The 21,137-nt window shown below is 51.5% G+C and overlaps 2 protein-coding genes across 2 annotated transcripts in view; both read left to right on the top strand.

Annotated features, from left to right (window-relative positions):
* L(2)gl (LLGL domain-containing protein l(2)gl) overlaps positions 1–21,137 on the top strand; it is a 33,701-nt gene that overhangs the window by 10,665 nt on the left and 1,899 nt on the right. Inside the window, exons 5-22 of the mRNA XM_077676871.1 lie at positions 312–421; positions 838–978; positions 1,682–1,838; positions 2,223–2,346; positions 2,584–2,638; positions 3,153–3,310; positions 4,773–4,990; positions 5,639–5,863; positions 10,146–10,301; positions 11,648–11,823; positions 11,926–12,014; positions 13,133–13,280; positions 13,525–13,718; positions 14,430–14,546; positions 15,019–15,170; positions 15,328–15,554; positions 18,358–18,753; positions 19,479–19,688. Of these exons, the coding sequence (XP_077532997.1) occupies positions 312–421; positions 838–978; positions 1,682–1,838; positions 2,223–2,346; positions 2,584–2,638; positions 3,153–3,310; positions 4,773–4,990; positions 5,639–5,863; positions 10,146–10,301; positions 11,648–11,823; positions 11,926–12,014; positions 13,133–13,280; positions 13,525–13,718; positions 14,430–14,546; positions 15,019–15,170; positions 15,328–15,554; positions 18,358–18,753; positions 19,479–19,688 (3,053 nt within the window). The remainder of the gene's footprint in view (positions 1–311; positions 422–837; positions 979–1,681; positions 1,839–2,222; positions 2,347–2,583; positions 2,639–3,152; positions 3,311–4,772; positions 4,991–5,638; positions 5,864–10,145; positions 10,302–11,647; positions 11,824–11,925; positions 12,015–13,132; positions 13,281–13,524; positions 13,719–14,429; positions 14,547–15,018; positions 15,171–15,327; positions 15,555–18,357; positions 18,754–19,478; positions 19,689–21,137) is intronic.
* LOC144145308 (uncharacterized) lies at positions 7,485–9,319 on the top strand. Its single transcript, XM_077676872.1, has one exon. It carries the CDS (start codon positions 7,553–7,555, stop codon positions 9,257–9,259), a length of 1,707 nt encoding a protein of 568 aa, XP_077532998.1. The 5' UTR covers positions 7,485–7,552; the 3' UTR covers positions 9,260–9,319.

The raw sequence follows: 21,137 nt of genomic DNA on the forward strand, positions 1-21,137 counted from the left end.
GTGTCGCTATTTTTTCTGGGGGTGGCGGGCACCCTTTTGGTTTCATTCGTCACACAATCGTATTGGAGCTGGTGCGGTCTCTCCATCCATCTCAGTGCCCTTGGGCTGTGCATGCAAACAGTTTACTACAAACGCACTGAAAAGGGGTGTCACGGTGCCTCGATCAGCTTACGTTTCCAAAACAACTTTTGAACAACGGCTGCCTACGAAACTCGAATACTCTAGAACTGGACAACTGCACAGGCTCGGGTCACACAGCAACCACAGCAGCAAAGCGGTTGGCCTTTGTTCGATCGTATTCCCGCTTCCAGGGCCGGCTGATCACCCTCCTTGAGAACAACACCCTGCACCTGTGGGAGATCAGCATGAAGGGCGACGACTCCGTGCTGGAGCATGTCGAGTCCTGCACCATTGATGCCAAGTGAGTGCACTCTGGGGATTGCGCCCATTGCGGGCCCACAGTGTGGGTGGGCACTTTATGCAGGGGGCATTGTGAAGTAGTGCGCACTTTCGAGTTATTAATTACCTGAGCCAAAGGGACTTCTCCAAAGCACGCTGAGGTTCAGTGGCATCTTTCTGCTTAGGCAGTACGCCGGCAGGGAAGTATATTTTTCCACGGCCGGGCACGTGACTGTAGCCGCAAACAACCTCATTGACCTGTCATCATCACTGGGGTTTCTGGGGGGCCTCTCGCTGCCTGCCTGATTTCCATGCTTGGGGTGTAGTCATTGACCCGTTTGTGATGAAACGGGGGACTTGCGCTGCAGTTGCAGAAGCTTGCAGCAGCTAGGTGCGGCCCTAACGGTGCCTGCGTTGTGTGTGTGTGTGTGTGTGCAGGCTACGCATCTTTGCCTGTTCCGTCCAGTCCTCCGGTGAGCACCTGTACTTGGGCACCGAGGGGGGCAACATTCACCTGCTGGACATCAAGTCCTTCCAGATGACCGACACCATCATCTACCAGGATCTCGTCACCCAGAAGTGAGCGGGGGGTGCCCTCTTCCTCCCTCCCGTGCGGTCTCGGGCCTCTCTGGAGGCTCATTCACCTTGATGCTTTTCACTGGGTGCTACTTCAAGCAGAGCAATGAATACATGCCACCTGCTGTAAGGTGAAATTGTTCGCAGCAGGTAAAAAGCCAGCTGCTGTGTCAAGATTTGTTTGTTTTATTTTTAAATGATTCATCTTCGGCGAATTCCTTGTCTTAACCCATGTGCCTTATAGAAAAGTGAAGATGTCAAGGAGAGTTGGTGGGAAAAGGCTCCTCCAAGAACATAGGCATGATGTTTGGGACACTAGAGCAAACTTGCAGCACAGCTGTCGCTGTGGTTTAGGTGGGGCGTAAATACTGCACAGGGAAAAGTAGAATATCTTTTCAGTCTCTTGTCAGGAGGAGTCTTGCTGAAAGGAGCCGTGGATCCACAAGAAAGGAGGAGTCGTGCATCTTTGCCCTGAAGGGCTGAAGAAATGTTCTTCGAGTAAATCCAATTTCGGATTGGCGAATGCCCTCGCCATGTGTTTCAGTAGAAAAAATGGAATCATAGCTGTAATGCATAGTTGATGTCATAAGCCAAGTTAAGTGTATAACGCTGTTGGAAGACAACAGATTGCCCGTCTCCTGCGAACGGCCCTTATTTGAGCGTGCAAGAGGCAGTATGCAGAAGGGTATCCCATTGCCATTTGCAGCGTTCCAGAGGACTACAAGATCAATCCCGGTGGTGTGGAGGCAATTGCAGAGCACCCCCTGGATCCGAACAAGATGGTCATCGGCTACTCAAGGGGCCTCATGGTCCTTTGGGACAACGTCACGCTCAATGCCGACCAGACCTACATCTGCAACAAGGTGGGTTCACTTGTTGGGCAAGGAAGGAGGGAAGTAAACGCTGCACGGTTCCTCACAATTCAGTGTGTAGTCCAGCTTCCTCCGTTTGAAATTTTGGCTATTGCAGTTTTTATTTCGGTGCTTTCTTTTCATACACACTTGATGTGTACTTGCAGGCCCACTGTGCAGTCTCATCAGAAACGTTCAGTTGGGCTTACGTTTTGTTCTTGTGAGAATGAGTCTCATTTTGCTAGTTCTCTTGGCAACCTTGGCTGCTATTGTGTAGGCAAGCAACTTAGGTCTTTCAAAGTGTCACTCTGTTGAAAAGGAAAAGGCTGTTTGAGGGGGGATGTGAGGGGGGAAAGTTGTTTCTCATTGCTCCCCCTGTGGTGGCCCCCATGTCAGGATCTCCACTCGGTCTCGTGGCATGGAAGTGGCACCAAGTTCATGAGTGCCCACAATGACTGCAGCTATTTCATCTGGGGTGTGGACAACGCCAAGGTCGTCGAAGCTGTGGAGCAGTGCTATGGTGAGTATCCTCTTGCAAGCTTGGTGTGGCATGGAAAATCGAAGGCTTGTCCTTGGGGGTTTGTGGACATTGCTGTCATGCACATAATTTGCAGTCTCTAAATGTGGAAGGGTAATGAGGCGTACCCCTTTGTAAGCATTTTAAGTCGCTTTGTGAACAGGGCCTGCATTTCAATCCTTGCTAGACACATGATGTAGTGTGTAGTATGGCGTTTACAGCCTTTGTTGTTTCTTGTAGGTCCCTACCCTTGCAAAGCCATCAACAAGATCCTGTGGAAGCGAACCACTGGCAAGTGAGTGATTTGAGATCTCCTTTTTAGAGACAGTAACGGAATGCTCCCATCGGCATTCTGCAGGCATCCTTCTGTAGTTCATTCCACAAGCTAGGTGCAGCACTGTGGAGGCTACATTGTCGTCAACAGCCCGCCCACTCAGGGAGCCTAACTCACCGCGAAGGAAGTGAAAAAAGGCGCCGGGGCCTGGCGGTTCCACCTGCGAAGTGGGGAGAAGGAAATTTCCTTTCAGGGCCCCCTTCACGGAGAGTTAGGCGCACTGAGTCAGTAGGCGGACTGTTGACAACAATGTAGCCTCCACAGTGCTGCACCTAGCTTGTGGTATGAGCAATAGTCTTGGGAACAGTGCAATATAAGCCAAAGTTGTTGCCTTGCATCTGGGCCACTGCAGTGAAAAGTATGTGGGTAGGAAACGAAAGCCGTGGATGGAAACGAGAAACAAAGTATACATTGTTGTCCTTGGTGCTGGCTGTTTCACTGATGCATTTTCCCCTGCCCACCCTTGTTCCTCCAGAGACGACTTCATCATCTTCTCCGGTGGCATGCCCCGTGCCAACTATGGCGAGCGGCACACCGTCTCGGTAAAGCACGGGGCCACAGCCAAGGTGCTGGACCTCACCTCCAAGGTGGTCGACTTCTTCACCGTGGACAAGGAGGGCCAAGAGGACGCGGGTAGGTTGGGCGCAGGGTGGGTGGTGGCAGCTCGCCGCGTGTCCCCGTCTAGCATGTGTGCCAGCTTGCTCTGTTCACAGTAGGAGCTTCATTTCGGGGGCTGGGAAAAGCAGCTAAGTGCTGCACTATTCGCTTGCAGTTTTGCTTGCGCTGCCTGAGTTGTAAGGGCAGCAGGGCCAGCTAGCATGGCAGTGGTGTACCGTACTTACCCGATTCTAACGCGCACTTTTTTTTTTCTCGGAAAAATAGGCCGAAAAATTGCATGTGAGTTAGAATCGGATACGAAACCGAAACTGCCAAAACAGCTGAAATTTTGTCCCACCCATCGCCATCTCAAGATGGCACCGAAGCTTTCAGCAACGATTTTTCGGACACAGGAAGTAAGGAAGCTTAGGCGCTAGGCTTTTCTATCGGCGTTCACACAAATCGTCAAATTGTTCCACTTGTGCGCTTGATAACAAGCAATGGCAGCAGCGGTAACGAAGGTGCGCCACTTCCACGGCTTGCGAGCGGCTCCCACGCGTTCAAAACGAGCGGTCAGCTGAAGCGTGCGCCTTTGGAGAAGCTCGCGGGATGGGCGTGCGAGGCGTGGGCCACGATCACATCGACCATGGTTGAACGTTCGTTCAGAAGTGTGGCATCGCGAATGCGCTTGACGGCACCGAGGAGTTGGGGTCAGTGGAAGGCGACAAGGAGCTCTCGGAGAGCGACGAGGAGTGAGATTACTTCGGGAAATAAATCGCCCGTTTCTCTCGTATTCATTTTTCTTGCTCACAAAGTTCCGTGCGTGTTACAATCGGAGGTGCAAGTTTTTTCGGTTTTTTGCCTGGAAAATCGGGTGCACGTTAGAATCAGGTAAGTATGGTAATCTGAATCAAGCTTGGGCTAGGGCAGTGTCAAATCTGGAATCTGACGTGCGTGCATTTGTGTGATGCCTGTTGAGAATGCTGCCATGGCAGGAAAGGAAGTATAATGAGCGGGAGCACAAAACAAACCCCCTCCTCGAAGTAGAGGAAGAGAAATCAATGCTAAAAAGAAATACTTGGCTTGCAAAGTGTTCAGTAGTGCAGGAGGCTCTGGATTGGGACCACTGGGAGCTCTCTTAGAATGCCCTCCATGTGCTCGGTGCGTGGGCATATTGTGTTTCGCCTCCATTGAAGGCCACACAAGTGCCGTCGAGCTCAGGATCAAAATGCCTTAGCTGCTGCAACAGGCTGTGTGCATCGACAGATTGACTTTCATCGTGGTGTGAGCCATTCGTGGCCTATCTGATTGGACTTGTGTTGCTTGGTGGCACGTGCCTTCTCAGCTGTAACGAATGGGACACACACACCAGTGGAGGCAGCACTCCTCCCAACGTCCAGAGTGTTTTCTGCCATGCGACTTTAAAAGTTGTGAGGGAGGTGAGGAGCGCGCAGCTTCTCTTTAATTAACCATCCATCCCCTGCCCTGTTTGGCGCAGAGTGCGCGGATCCCGTGGCCCTGGTGGTGCTGGCCGAAGAGGAGCTGGTGGTGGTGGACCTGAGCTCGGACGAGTGGCCCAGCTTTGCCCTGCCCTGCCTGTCCAGCCTGCACTCGTCGGCCATCACCTGCACCAACCACTTTGCCAACGTGCCCGACGGCATGTGGGCCCGCCTGCTCGAGGCCGGACGCACCCAGGCGGCCCCCTGCTCCGCCAAGGTGCTTGCCGCTTTGGTTGCTGCATGTGCCCTTCTCTCCCCTCCTCTGCTCCTTGGGGTTAACCGACAGCACAACCGGCTATGTCAGCGCCAGTATTGGTAGAAATGCACAGTGCCACAGCCCCCTGCACTTGCCAGTCGGTGGTTGTAGTGGCTGTCGAGGGGATTCGTGGCGTCGAAAGTTGGGCTCATTTCTGTGTGCCTTGAAATGTGTTGCCTAGGCAAGTAGCGTTGTGGAAAGGGAAATGTGCTAGTGGTATGCAGCCCTTAGCTTGCTGCAAAATTTTGTACTCATCAGGAAGATCTGCTTTCACTGGTAAAATATTTGTTCTTCGGAAAAGCTGTAAGTTATAAAATTCTGTTGTAGGAGGTGCAGCAGTGGACATGCAGATGTGAGGTGGCAACACTCATGGGTTTGACGATGGCTGTAGGGGGTTGTAGAGGGTGGTTCAAGTGAGTTGTATGGCAAGGATTGTCCCTGGGATGCTGTGGAGGAGGACGTCAGTCGGTGACACGGCAGCAAACGTGGCGAGAGCTGTGATGAGGAGGTGTTCAATGAACCTCCCCCGTGAGTGCAAGTCCCCTTGTCTGATGAGGAAATGCCTCCCGAGGGAAGGGTTGTGTGACAGACGGCATTGGTGTTTCCCAGCCGTGGCCGCTGGTTGGCGGCCGGGTGACCGGCGAGGAACCGAGCCAGCACGACCTGCTGGTGACGGGCCACGAGGACGGCTCGGTGCGCTTCTGGGACGCCTCTGGCTCGTGCCTGCGGCAGCTGCTGACCCTGCGCACGGCTCGCCTCTTTGGCGCGGGGGAGAACACCTCCCACTCGGCACAGGACGAGGAGGAGGAGGAGGAGTGGCTGCACTTCCACAAGGCAAGCGGCTCTGCTCTTCCTTGGATCGCTGTGTTGCGGAGTGTGTAAGGTGCACAAAATTGCTCTGAGGTACTCGGAATCGCACAGAAAATGAAAGCGTGAGCCTGGGATTGCGTGCTGGAAAAAGGAAACAGCAGTGCCTGCAATATGGGCACTTGCAATGTGAGTTACCTTGAGAGGTGGGGGCACCAACAGGTACAAACAGGGTCATTTGGAAATGGTTAGTGAGTGGTTTGAGCTTCAGAAGGTGCTGTTCAGGCTCTGTTCAAGGGGTGACGGGCGTGTCTGCAAAGTTTAACCAGTTCCAGTCCGGACCTTTTACCGTCTTGTGAGAAAACAAGTGAGAAAAATCACGAAATTTAACCTTGAACACCCAAGTCCGGCGTACCCCGACAGGAGACCGCTATGGCTGTGTTGCTGTGTATGGCTGTGTCGAAGCAGGGCCTGACAACGGGCCACAAAGAGTTAACAGAAAGTTCAACAGCAGATCTGTACAAGGTCCAGCTAGGCTTTCGCTTTGCGTTCTTAACACTTTCGTGACCGTGCCTAATTCCCATTGATAGCATGTTATCACTGAATACAAATTCAAATTTTGGTGCTTTCCGGGCGCTTCTGGACAGCTAACGCCATCCAAAGGGTAAAAGAGGAAGTAGTTCATTAGTTTCGCTTTATGTTGTGAAGGGCTACTGTGTATTGAGCTGTCACAAATACAGATACCAACTTTCAGGGATATAAAAAACTGGTCTGTCTTGGTTGTTGCCATTGTTGACTGCAATCTCGATTGCGCTCCACAATCTTGAATGTCTTGGCTGCAGATCATTTTTGTGGAGGTCTTGCTGCGGTATATTATCGGCAGGAGAGAGTTTTATTGGCTTCCACTTGGCTTGAAGTCATGCTCAGGGTGGCAGGGGAAATAAAAGCGGACTGTGAAGTGGCACGACAACACGTGTTTTACAAATCTGGGCTGGTTAAGGGGGCACACGGGTCTTTGGGACCGAAAAAGTGCCAAAAAATGCACTTTTCATAAGCATCATTTTTGAAATGTTCAGGTCTTTTTCTCCCGGTTTGCGAAGTTTTTCCTCCGAAAAGTCGGTACTTGAGCAGTAACAGCAACTTATAAAAGCCCTACAAGGCCGATTCTTCGAGATTCCGACGCCAAAATAACTATTTTTCTATAATTCCTCACTGCTGCGCAACGGGCGGTATCGCAGCGATCTCGGTCTCGTTTGAAAGAGCGAACTTCGGTCTTCAATTTCCCGCCACTGCGGTTCCTGCCCGCTCAGTCGTAGAGTGGGAAACACGCGCCAAAAAAAGCAAAAATGCGCGTTCCTATTCGCCGGCGAGCGCACGTGACTAGACAGCGCGATGCGATTGGCCGAAGGCGGCGTCTGTCGTCTGCTCCATGCCGTTGTCGGCACAATCAGGCGCCATATTGCTCGGGCTCTGACTACGACGTTTGCGATGTGGAAGGCCGGAAGAAAATCCCGCACGAAGAACCCGTATGGCAAAAAGAGAAAGAAATCGAACCTCGAGAATCTCAGAGGCCGCTCCACACCAGCGAGGAGCGATGAAGGAGATAGCGACCGACCTTCCGTGGTTGGCGACGACGCGCTTGTCAACGTAGGCCTAGCGCCTCCGCCGACCGCTCATAACGCCTCCGGCAGCGGCCGCATCCGTCTCGATACAGCAATGTTGCACCCGTCTCAAGTGGCAGAGGTGCGTCAAAACGCGGAAAACAAGCTGCACGACCTTTCTTCAACTGGAGCTACACAACGGAAGTGCAGCCTGTTGGGCGACCCTGACAACGCCGCAGCCACGCCGCTGGACGAAACAAGGTTCGTGATCGTCAGTTTGACCCAGCTGAACGAACTGATGCACGCAGTGAAATGCAAGTTGTGCTCCGGTGATGTGGAAATCGGTAAGGAGGACAGGGAGTACGGCCTCGCCGTAAAGCTAGTGCTCAAGTGCGCGAACTGCGGCGACGTGTCGACGGCGTGGAGCTCGCCGCGCGTTGACGGCGAGAGCAAGGCGAAGCCGTTTGCCATCAATGTTTTGGGCGCGCGCGCCATGCAGTCGACTGGAAAGCAGCAAACGGCGTTCAACGACGTGTTTTCGTCGATGAACATTTCTTCGCGCGGCCTGCACAACAAAACGTGGCAGAGCTACGTGAAGACTAAACTGACGCCCGCAGCTGTTCGCGCATCGCGGAAGGTGACTGCAGATTGCGCACGATCAGTTCGGCAACTGTACGCTGAGCTCGACCTTGCAAACCCGGGCAACATCGCCGTGTCGTACGACGGCTCCTGGATGACGAGGGGACACTCGTCGCACATCGGAGTCGGCACGGTCATCGAGTTATTCACGGGGCTCGTGCTCGATTATGTCGTGCTCTCCAATTTTTGCGCCGGCTGCGAGCGGGCGCCCAAAGAGAGTGACCCTGCCTACGAAGAGTGGAAGGCGAAGCACCTCTGCCAGAGAAACACCACCAAAAAAGCTGGGGAAATGGAAGTGGAGGCAGCCCTCATTCTCTTTCAGAGGTCGTGGGAGCGTCATAAGCTCAGGTACACCACAGTGGTTTCGGATGGTGACTGCCGCACCTACCTCGCTTTGAGGGATGCAGATGTTTATGGTTTCATTAAGATCCTCAAAGAGGAGTGCGTGAACCACGTGCAGAAGAGAATGGGCACTCAACTGCGCAACCTCCCAAAGCAGAGGCCAGCTGGCTCAGAGAGCCTCAGTGGTAGGGGGCGGCTGACTGGCGACCTGATCAACAAGCTGACGTCCTACTATGGCTGGGCTATCAAGTCCCACAAAGGGGACGTGCCAGCCATGCACAAGGCTGTGATGGCCACGTACTATCACGTGACATCCAATGATGCAGTGTCGAACCACAGCCTCTGCCCCACTGGTCCTGACTCGTGGTGCCGCCATAACGCTGCCAAGGCCAAAGGGGAGCCAGCCCCCAAGCACCGCTACAACCTGCCCCCCCACGTCTGCGAGGCCTTGCTTCCTGTGTATGAACGGCTGGCGGACCACAAGCTGCTTGAGCGGTGCCAGCGCGGCAAGACGCAAAACAGCAATGAGAGTCTTCACTCAGTGATATGGTCGCTGGCTCCCAAGGAGCGCCACGCATCGCTTCACAGTGTGGAAGCTGCGGTCGCAGAGGCTGTGATGCGATTCAATGCCGGAAGCCAGTTGGCATCATCAAAGATCCTGCAGGAGCTCAACATGACCGTTGGCGCACTAAGCAGCACACGCATGGCCGAAAAGGACCGCCGGCGAACCAAGGACTCTTCCCGCAGGCGGACATCCGCAGAAAATGTGCAGCGGACCCTCAAGAAGAGGCACCTGGGTGGTGCCAGCAGTCAAGATGACTATGCTGCGGGGGCCTACTAGTTGTTTCGTGCAAAAAAAGTACTCCACCTTCTACTGTTTGCATTAAACATAGCACCGCTACGTTTTTTGCCATTTTCTCAAAATGCATATTTTTGACGTATAGGAACTTCTCGAGAGGCATACCTCAGCACGTAGTGCAGCTAGAATGATAATTTTTCTTTCAGCAGGAAGCTGAATGTTTAAACCATGTTGTATGGGAAGCAGATTTTGCATTTTGTGTTTCAGTAATTGTTTAATTAGCATTATTTTCAATTGGTTAGCAGCAGTACTTCGAACCTAAAAGTAAGAATTGATGGAAACTTGTATGTGATTGTAAAACAAAAAAACTGCTTCCCATACAACCTTCTACACAACTTCTAGTATCTATTCATGCCTTGCTTGTAATTTTTTATTGATTAGTTTTTTTCCCATTGTTCTCAAGAACAATCAAGAAAGATTTCTAATTATCTCGAAAACTAAATGTGTTACATCAAAACTAATTGGATATTTGAAATCAGCTAAAAAATCTGAACAAGCCCATAAAGTTTCATGAAAATTGGTTGGAAAACAAAAAAAAAGTTTCAAAGACCAGTGTGCCCCCTTAAATGGTAGAGCTAATTCGTGTTAGCAACCTTATAAACAATAGTGGGTGGTTTCACTTTTGCAAGGTTTTGCCTCCACTTTGTCTCCCGGTGGTGAGTGGCGGACTGGTGTCAAAGCCGAATAGACTAGAGTAGCATGAAAGATGATAGTAAGAAAAGTGCTAGCAGATGTTGCTGGCAGCGCCCCGACAGCAGAGTGGTATTGGCATTAGCGTTCCTTCACTGTTCTTTTGGTGCAGTGGTGGTGTTTATGTGCTGAGGGGGCCTTATGCTCAGCCGTACCTGTTGCTCTGTGTTCCTTGCAGGTGGGCACGTTTGACCCATACAGTGACGACCCCCGCCTGGCGGTGAAGAAGGTGCTCTTCTGCCTGCAAACGGGGCGCCTTGTGGTCGCTGGCACTGCGGGGCAAGTGGCCTGCTTCACCTTCGACCCCGAGGAGGCGGAGGGCACCACACCCGAGGTAAGGAGCCCTTGTCCACCTTGCAGTATGCTGTCCATCGTGGGAGGCAGCATTAGTGCAGAATTAAGCCATGCCAAGTCTGCCTTATTTGTTGTGTGATGCGTTTTCGGCGTCTGCATCCATGAATTAAAGGAAGGATTTTGTGGTTGCTATTAAACTCCTGTGAACAACAGAGTTTGTTCCTATTTGTCGTGTTTGGTTGCTTGATGAGAAGGCTCCACCATGAACTTCCTCTTGTTCTTGGACGGTCTCATTATGCTAAAACCTGACAGTGAGGGTAAGTCAGAGCTATTGACTACTACTACTCGCGTAGATTACTGCACCATTATGATTGTTGGCTTCTTTTTTTGCCTGCTCAGAGCAGTTCTAAGCAGCTCCGTATCTTGTTTGCCGATTAAATTTCTATGGCGGGAGCAGGTTCGGCCTGCTGAGGAGCTGCTCAAAGCTGACCTGGGCAGGCAAATACAAAAGGCCGTATGATTGGGGCCCATCACTGCTGAGCAAACGGCAGTGCTAGAGTGACCTGGAAACCTGCTTTGTGCGTTGTCTGGAGACAATTTTGCTGTCTATTTTTCTCTGTCAATGACACCACATTTTGAGCTGCCTGGGCGGGCCCTTCTGCGAAAAGCGTGGAAGCTGCATTCGGTTGTGCCTTGTTACCTGCGAAACCAAAGTGGGAGACTAAGCTTCACTCACTAAGCTTATGTCACTGTCTCCTTAGTATCAGTGAAGTGCATATATTGATGATCTGTCGGGCCCCTCACGGTCACTTACTAAGACTGGGTTCGCACCCGTCATTCTGCTCTTCACTTTATTCAAGTCGTATCTCAAATGATCATATTTCTGCTTGGAGCCAGGATGTGCTTGAAGCCACCCGGTGGCGTATTTCCAAACGCTTTCAATGCACAGAGCACCCACGTGACGCCTGTTCGCGCGGTGCAGAACACTGCGCCCCAAACCTAAAGCGGCCTAAAACATACCAAATCACTATTCTTAACAATAACAACCCATAGATTTGAGTTTGGAAAAAAAAAATCAAAATTACAAAAAAGAGTTGAACAATGGAAAAAAAAACACTAAGAGATAGACCTGCTGGGGCTCGAACCCAAGCTGCTAGGGCCAGTACTCAGTACTCTACGACGAGGCCACAGAGCCCGAACGGTGGGGTCCTTTTAGCAGAGGCTCATAAGAATAGCGCACGCAGTGGCATCACGCATGTCACATGGGTGCTCTGTGCAGCGAAGCTTTTGGAAACACGCGTGTGAGAGCTAGTCGCTAGTGCTGGGAAAATGGCCCTTTGTTCAGTGTTCAGCACTGTTTTCCCCCTCCCTTTGCTGTGTGTGCAGGCGGTGCTGCTGAACTTTGTGGGCGACCGGGACAGCTTTGTGTGGAAGGGGCACGACCCCCTGCAGGTGAGGGGCGCCCCCCTGCCGCCTGAGGCGGGCTTCCACCCGGACCTGGTGCTGCAGCTCTCGCCACCCGCGGGGGTCACCGCCCTGGCACTGCGCTCCAAGTGGGGCCTGTGAGTGGGGGTGGCTTGGCTTGGCTTTTTTGCTTCCTGTCATTGTGGGTGCCTTCTGTGCGAGACAGTGACGAGGTGTTTGGTTGTGTTTGCCGTGCGTAGGATTGCTGCTGGCACGGCCCACGGATTTGGCGTCTTGGACTATGTACAGAGGAAAGTGGTCGTGTCAAAGTGCACGCTGAACCCTAATGGTACGTCATGGGGCTCTACGGATCATGATGTTGTTGAAGCGTTCAGTATACGCCTTCAAGGTGGCCTTTCCAAAGTATTTAAATTAGCATTTAAATTAAAAAATGGTGTTGAGTTTCTTGTTATGAATGTGTTCCAACTAGGTGGAATTTTTTTCATTGGTTTGGTGGCTCAGAACAGAAATGTGTCGGCACCCCACGCCAGACAGTTTCGGGCGCTTTTCCCTACCTCTTCCCCCCCTCAAAAACCTCATCGCATTGCAACGCAGCTCACTTGAATTTGAATCAAACGTTTTCAATCAACAAGATAATATTTGCTTGTAGAATTAGCTATAGATGGGTTTTGAAGTGTTCTTAATAATACCAAAATTTCACTTTTTAATTGAACTACAGAATTCATATGTGCTTGTGTGAGGAGCTAGTGCTTCCCATAATTCCTCATTTTAAGGCTGCCTGACAGTGGTAACTTCCCTTCTCCCTAAGAAAGCCATCTTTATCACGCCCAACGAGAGCTTCTCTTTTTTTCTTTTAGTACCTTTGAAGTGGTCCTGCTCAAAATCTCCTGGTGTGCCCCATGTTGTGTACACGAGGGCAGAACAGTATGAATGCCTGTTTCATTTCTAGTTGACATTTTTGTAGGCTTGTGCGAATATTCGGGCGCTTCGAATATTCGAACGAGTATTACAGTATTCGAATTCGCTTCGACTCGAATTTAAAATTTCCGATATTTCGAAGTATTCGGGGTGAACGAATATCAAAGCTGCGTCAAAAGAGCCGAAAGTTTTACATTGCAAACAATCCAATTTTGCCGGGACTTATCAGAAATTCGTATTATCCCGAAATTCGTATCACCCAGAAACGCATCATCAAAATTCCACTGTATAAAACTTTTTATGAAGGTCCCGCCATGCCTGGAAGCTCAGTGTCTCAGTGACACCTGACGGCTATTCGAATAGCCCCAAGGACTAGTCGCTTCGAATTTGCCTCGAACTAAAATATTACTGTTCGCACAAGCCTACATTTTTGCGAATGCGGAGGGGTGGTGAGCAGAGCGCGCAGTCAGTTGAGTGGCGGCCTTTTTTTCCTTCCTGATGTGCATGCCTTTGTGTGTGTGCTTGCAGACCTGGCGGCCTCCGGGGACATGATGTCCCGCCGGAAGTCGTTCAAGAAGTCCCTGCGTGAGTCGTTCCGGCGCCTGCGCAAGGGTCGTTCCCAGAGGGGCAGGAAGGACAAGTCCATGACCAAGTCGCCAGACACGCGGAGGCCCAGGTTGGTTTCCTCCCTTTCCGTCCGCTTTCGTGGCATTGCAGCAAGGGAGAGTTACTTACCTCGCATACTCGCCAGAGTGTGTTCTTGTTCATGGCCTCGTGGGTGCGCTACTAGGGGCAGATGGACAGCTGTCTGGTTTTGCTGTAATGGCTCCCATCTGGAGAGTGTGCATTCTGTCTTTGAGGAGGAGGACTGTGGAGTTGAGGAAGGTTCCCCTTACCCCCCCCCCCCTCCTTCCCCGCAGGAGAGGGGAGGAGGAGGGCCCCTCGTCGGCCGTGGCCAGCCCGGCCTCCCGGCACAATGAGTCTGCCATCGACCCGGGCTCCCCGCTGTCGGAGGCCAAGCCCGTGGAGCGCCAGGTGGAGGCGCGCTCCTCAGACGACGCCCTCTCCTCCATGGTGCGCTGCCTCTGCTTCTCCAGCAGCTTCATCCTGCACAGTGAGTGGCCCCCACCCGAGGGGTAGTTCTGCCTCTGTGAGGCATTTCCCAGCGGCGGCACTTCTTTGGCCTCGTGCCGATACTGTACTCATCTGCTTTTACGGACGGCTCTCCCTAACCTTAGTTGGCCATGGCACGAGTTGTGGTGTCGGGTGCGCACTGGTAGGGTAGCCACAAAGGAGCTCAACAGCCAGCACAATGATAGCGCACAGTGCCAGCAAACGGCCAAATAACAGAAATGAAAGCCAGCGCTCAGGGAAATACTCTATTACGAATACTCTCGTCAAACAATTTTTTTTTTTTTTACTAAATATGAACAGTGTAGTGAAATAGTAATATCTGGATTCTACAAAAGATTCTAACATGTACAAGCCCCTCAGCAACAACAACAACAAAAGAAATACAGCTATATGTAAAGGACTAGTAATAGTAAATAACATGAGCAGGTGACATCGGAAGGTAAAATACCTGAATAAAATTTAAGAGTGTGACTGCACTCTTCTGTTTATTATGTTAAGAAAGCAAACAAAATTAACCCATTTTCAGGTGATAGTTATGCTTCTTTGGCAGTTTTTATGTGTATTAATTATACAGACATTCCTAGGATGAATTTGGTTTTTTTAAGGTCGATCGACCCTTTCACATAAAGAAAAAACAGTGGGTAACGCTGATCGCAGGTTGTAAAGGCCTTTGTGTTGACTTTTGCTTCAGGTGCGGCAACAACACCGACACTGTGGGCAGGGACCAACTCTGGCGCAATCTTTGTATACACGCTTGCCTTCCCTCCCAGCGACAAGCGTGACTCTGACCCAGTGCAGTGCACACTTGGTGAGTTCTATTGCTTTCTCTGTTTATGTCATTGTAGTTGTAGCAAATTTGTCCTATTTGTGCTAAAAACGTATCTCATTCTTTCTCGTAATTTTGCTCTTCAAAATAGCTGCAGCCATACTAGTAAAAACCCCTGGAACACAAATTGCAGTTAGTCACCAACAAAAGAAATAGCACTTTGGTGCTGTCTGCTCTATTTATCAGGCCATCAAACAGGAATGAAACGGTCTCCTTGGGTTTGTTTACAGCCTGTCTAACGAGTGCACTTAGGAGGCCAGATTGGAAGTTGTTGGCATGATGAATAAGTGCAAACAAGTGAAATGAATAAATGTCCCAACCCTTCATGGCTTCTGGATCGTAGTGACACTGTTCATCGGATTGTGGCTGTAGTGAAAGGCCAGTGAAGTGGGGATGACGAGATTGGCCTCTGTGGAGAAAAGAAAAGCGGGAAACCCTGTGTGCCTCCTTCCAGGCAAGGAGATCCACCTGAAGCACAAGGCACCGGTGATCTCGATCCACATCATTGACGCCCGTGGCTACCCCATCTCGGACCCCTTTGAGGAGGAGCCCAAGGGGCTGGTGCCGCCACAGCGGGTGCTCATCTGCTCCGAGGAGCAGCTCAAGGTCAGCTCATTTAACTCATTTAGTAGTGTGGCCCTACAGTGAGAAAGTTCAGGTGGTCTGAATGAAGCCTTACTTCTGTTCCCAGTTGTTAACGTCTTGGACAGTTCTCGCTGTTACTTGGGATCACGAGGGTGTGTGGTGTTCACCCCTGGTGCAGGTGTTCACCCTGCCCAGCCTTAAGCCCTTTGGCAAGCTGAAGCTGACGGCCCATGAGGGGGCCCGGCTGCGCAAGGCCGGCGTGGCGCGCTTCCAGAGCCGCAGCGACCCCGGCCGCACCGAGTACTGCCTGGCCGTGCTCTCCAACCTGGGCGAGGTGGCGCTGCACTCGCTGCCCGACCTGCGCCGGCAGATGATCGAGAGCTGCCTGCGCCGCGAGGACATCAAGTGCGTGGTCTTCCTCGCCTGGCTTTTGTCCTGCTCTCTCTTGGCGTGCCCTCTCTGTGCCCGCTAAACAGCGTTGCATACCGAGCGCTGCTGCTCCTTTTCAGTGACATTGAACTGGCACTAGTCGGACATGTTCTACTAGTCGTACACGTGTAGCAAGTAACACCTCATTGGCTTGGGCACACTATACAGCGTTTCTTTTAAATGCTGTTATGCACTGGCTCTAAGCACCTTAAAGGGGCACTGACACAAAAATTTTGCATCTTGTTTTTTTTTGTTGCGATAAGTAGCTAGTGACCTACTTATAACCTGTAGAAACCTCATTTGCTTCAGCGTGCGACGGTTGTTTAATTAGAGGAATTTTCAATGCGGCCAGTCGCAGTTTCGGTTTCAGCGAGTGCCGCGAAACGATGGATTTTGTGGATTTTGTGTGAACAAAGCTGACCACGTGACCGTCGGAGGGATATCGCAGAGCAGAGCCACCATAGCACTGTCGAATCCGCATCGACGGCAGTTTCTGCGAATGCCCCCACGTACTGATCTCGCGAGGCGCTTAATTAAAAAGCGACCGTGGATGTGACGCAGGCGCTGCGAGTGCAAATGCTACCGCGGCTAAAGAACGACGCGCGACGCTCGAGGCGGTGGGTGGCAAGACGCGCGCTGGGAGCAGCCGGCCGGTCTGCCGACAGGTCCGCCTACAGATGTGTTCGGCTCAGCACTGCGGCGGATATTTGAGTGCCGCTCTCGTAAGCGGTGCAGATGACAATTTTTAATGCAACCCGCCATCGCATCATTAACTCCTTTCTCATGTAAGCCACCATGGCCGGGACTTGGGGACAATTTCGTGCAGCGGTAACAAGCTATCACTCGAGCTACCTGCGCCGGCCTGGGCCACTTCGCGGCCGTGGCCGCCGCCTGCACAGCGACCGTGCGGCTAGCTCAGTGAGCTTTTCGTGCCTCCGTCGCGTTTTCGCGTCCAATGTAAATCAAAAGTAATAGAAACAGAGTGCCTGGAATCGCTGTAGAACTTTGGTCGCTACAAGCTGCCCGATGAGCTGACGAATTCACGGCGCCGCCGCCGCCAACGATCGCGTCGTTCGTTCTCGAGAGCAGAAGCTCCGCCCTCCGGCCCTCCGATTGGAGCGGCGAGCCGGGAGAGCCGGCGAAAAGCGCCGGCAGTGCGGAAGCGGCAAACACAAACTCGTGACGTGTTTGGATGTTGTTTATTTACAATTGCGCGTGGTCCTCTGCTGGCTACTCGGTTGCGTTTCGCACACTTCAAAATTGATTTTTAAAATGTTCTAGGCTGTATTCGCCGTTGATATTTTGCAGATGATGTATATGTGTTCCCACCAATCTTTCTCCGAAGTTATCTCGCCTTCAAAATTTTGTGTCAGTGCCCCTTTAACTTATCTTGAGCAAGAAGAAAAAAGCCTGCACACGCTCCTTGACAGCGAGAGAAGCAACAACAACAAAAAATGGCAGCGACTCTGGAGTGATTGATGTCAGTGGCAGTGGTGCCTTTCCAGTTTGGATTGGCCTGATGGGCTTCTTGTTGGCCAGATGACAACTAACACTATGCTAATGACCGGCATATAGGTCGAGGGGCAACTTTTCGGCAAATTTCTTGGTAAAAAAATCTCTACCTATATTCTGAATGATACGGTATTTTTTAGCTTCCTCACATTTAATTGTATATTTTGACCGAAAGACCACTCACCTTGACCTGGCACTCTTTGGCCTCGATGCCCTTGTGTCATAAACACATACATACGACTACTGCTTTTAGTTTTCTCATTAGCATGTGTGCAGGCTGGAACCTTTCGGGTGATATTGCTGAGAGTTCTACTGCCGTGGAGAGTGGTCTGTCTTAGCTGGTGACTTGCACCACTGGGTGAGGCCAGCCCACCGCTCTCCTGGTGCACTGTCCGCTAACTGTGTGGCTCTGCATGTGCCCAGGCATTCTCTTGTGTTTTATAATGTAGAGCTCACCCTATGGAACGCTGCGTGCAATGGAACACTTCACTTCGCAGTCATGTGGTTTTAGGTGTTTGGCACCCCAGGCGCTGATGCCGGCTTTTTCTCTTTGTGGGCTATCTACTGCTTTTTGCATGTAAAGGAAAACCACGTGGGAGGTAATTGCTGTTGTGGTGGGTGCAGGCAGGAAGGTGCAAAGGCCGTGTGCAAACCTGCCTGAAGAGGGTCTCCAAAATAGGTGCTTTCTGTGCCTACCAAACACAATAGCCGATAACGAGGGCCCCTGCTTTTATTTACTTACTCTTATGGCCCCATGGAGATATTTGTTCATTAGTACGCCTTCTCCCAGAATAAACTTGCGTTGTGGGTGTTGTTCTGCGTACCCCCTTCCCTCTTTTCACTTTTACAACAGTGAGGTTTTATATTAACAAATGCTCTCTCTCTCTCTCTCTCTCTCTCTCTCTCTCTCTCTCTCTCTCTCTCTCTCTCTCTCTCTCTCTCTCTCTCTCTCTCTCTCTCTCTCTCTCGTATTGCAATCTCTTCAAAATTCTCTACATCCCTTTTAGGGGAGTGCACTTGGAATGCTCGATTGGCAGAAGTCGTGAACACGAGTATATCAGGAAGATTAGGTCCACTTACATTTGCAGACGTTGTCTTGCTCAGTGTGTAAACTTGTGCGGGACTTTTGTGGTCATATCCCGTAAGAAAGGCTGCCGTAGCAGATGGTACATGCGCATGCACGCTTGCACTAGAAAAATACCGTCAAGTATCGGGTAGTACTGTGTGGAAGGGTGGCCTTGGCCTCACCAAAACTCATCCCCCGCAGTGGCATCTGCAGCCTGGTGTTCACCAAGGATGGGGAGGGCTTCTATCTGAGCTCGCCGTGCGAGTTTGAGCGCTTCTCGCTGTCGGCCAAGCGGCTGGTGGGCCCCCACTGCCAGGTGGACCTGCCCGAAGGGGCCCGGCCCCAGCAGGAGCCTCCCAAGGCGGGCCCTTCCAAGGAGGAGGCCGTCAAGCCAGAGGTGGAGGCCGTCAAGCCAGAGGTGGAGGCTGCCAAGCCAGAGGTGGCAGCCCCGCCAGAGGAAGAGGCCCCAGCCAGCGAGGCCAAGGTCGAGGAGGTCTCCTCTTCCTCCCCGGCCACCTCCCCTGTGTCGCCCAAGGAGGACTCCTCCGAAGGGGCCGCTGACGACGACAAGGGTGGCCTGGACTCGCCACCAGACAGGTGAGCAGCCGCTGGACCGTATCCCTCGGGGGGGGGGGGGGGGGGGGGGGGCCGATTCTGGAATGCTGCCACCTGGCTTGTGGCAGTCATTACTCATCAGTGCCACAACACTGTTGGCTACCTGCATCAACTCCAAGCTGCTGTTGCACATAGTCGTGCCGTGTTGAATTTACGAGGACCGTGCCAATTTATTGTGAAAGGTGGGACACTGCATGTACTACCTCGTGGTGTGATGGGGTGGGGTGGGGTGGGGGTTCTGCTGTGTCTTACCTGTAAGCCCACAAGTTGATAGATGTTTATGGGGAGGCAATGTTACTTGCTGCATATTATTTGCAGCTACCCTCCTCCATTTGTTGCTGTGTGAAGGGTGTCAGCCATGCACTGTTGTTACTTGTGTAACATCTGTATTTTATTTATTTATACTGTTAGCCCTAGTGGGACCGTTACAGGGTGGGTCTGCTGAAAACAAGAGAAATGACGCAACCAAAGCTTCTTAGCCCTATACAAAGAACATTGCTATATCCAGTAAGAAAGTCATATATTTAAGCCCAAATGCAGTTTGGCCAGAGTGGCCAAGCAGTATCGACAAAAGAGTGGCCAAGCAGTATCGACAAAAAACAATGGGACAGAGTGCTTAGGAAAAGCCTAGTGGAGACGTTGCCACAAAAGCAGCGCTACTGGGTGTCTGTCGGTCCTCAGAGAGAAACACCCTCCTCCTGTTGCAGTGGCATCAGCAGCCTGGTGATCACGAAGAACGAGTCCAACTTCACCACCACCACGAGCACGGTGGGCGATCTCAAGTCGCTGGAGATGGATGACCTGCTGCCCGCGGACCACGAGGGCCTGTCCGACAAGCTGCGCTCCGAGTGCAAGATCGAGGTGGTGCGCGAGATGCGCACCCTGCGTGTGGTCCGCGAGGAGACGCTCGTCAATGGGTGAGCACCTTTTGAGGGGGCTCCCAGGCTCGCTCGTATTGCTCACATTTCTGAGGGCATTTAGGGCACTATTGTGGACTATAGTGGAGACCCCCTGGGAATCGTTTAGGGGGCCACGAAGACGAAATAAGAGATCGGGTCGGTAATTAAAAAGACTGCTTTGTCTCGACAACAGTGGTACCAAGTTTATCGCAAACCTCAAAGACATAATCGAGCTATTAGGGAAAACACGTGTAGCATTGGTGACTTCCCGCCACTTTCTGGCGATGTTTCTGTGACATCAGAGAATCTTGTTTGTGCTATTGGCTGCCACCAACCAGAGCCATCACCAAGAAACGTGACTTGGGAGATTGTAGTGAGGACTCTAGTTCTGTTAGATGGCACTTTTTGAATGCTACCATGCTGTTTTTAGTTTCTGGCCTATATCACGTCACTCTTGGCCATATTACGTCACTACATTGCAGTATGTGAGTTCTTCTCTCTTTTTTTATTTTATTTTGTTTGAATATGTTTTTCATGGCAGGAATGGAGTCGAGCCAGTTACCGAATGCTGTTCCTTTCAAATTGAACGAGGTTGTATCTTGTCTTCATGGCCCCTTTACGGTGCCAGGATCGAACCTGCTCCTTGTGAGTGGGCGAGTGTGGGGAAGGATGGGTAGTGCAGAATGGCGCTGTCGTCTTTGATGGCCATGGACTCCTCTTCGCAAGGCATGTTATTTGCTTATAAGGGTAGCCACGATTGGGGAGAAAGTTAATTTCTGTGTGAACACCCCATCACCCTTTCATCATATTCAGTCACTCAGCAAGAGGAAATAACACGTACTTATGAGTGCGCAGCAATTTTGCGCCCGGTACAGGGGTTTCGCGCAGCAAATGCATTCGCATAACCGAGCGAGCAATCGAGCCACCCCAGGCACAGAGAAAACGGGGGAGCTGCGTCTGGCGAAAGTGCGAGGGGGAGGGCGGCACGCGCTGCTTAGGCGTCGTCTCTCACTGCGTTGTCACGGCTCAGTATGTCTCACTCCTCCCCCTCACACTTTTGCCAGACGCTGCTCCTTCATTTGTGGGTCATCCGAACAATGTGACATTTATGCGGGAGGTTCAAACATGATTTCCAACAACATGCTCAGCGGCAGCGAGTCGCTGCAAGATAACGGCAGAGTAATGCGCGCCGCCATGCGTTTGCTGATCACATGATCACTTCCCAAGACGCAGCGGATACGCGTCGTGAGTGAGAAGACTGCAGTTCGCTTTGCGCACAGATTTTGCATTGGGGAGTGCAGTAATCGTCATGTGAATTTTTAGTCATTTCAGTAAAAATTCATGCCATCAGTTTATTGTGTTGAATCAAAATTACATTTTTTGCTAAAGAGAGAAGAGAGCGAAAGGAACATCTGACAATTCTTCTAGCTTTAACAAACAGATGACTCATCAGACATTCCTTGTTCC

Source organism: Haemaphysalis longicornis, unplaced genomic scaffold, assembly GCF_048455015.1.
Source record: "Haemaphysalis longicornis isolate Haplotype H1 unplaced genomic scaffold, Haemaphysalis longicornis Haplotype H1 scaffold_7, whole genome shotgun sequence".
Classification (NCBI taxonomy): domain Eukaryota; kingdom Metazoa; phylum Arthropoda; class Arachnida; order Ixodida; family Ixodidae; genus Haemaphysalis; species Haemaphysalis longicornis.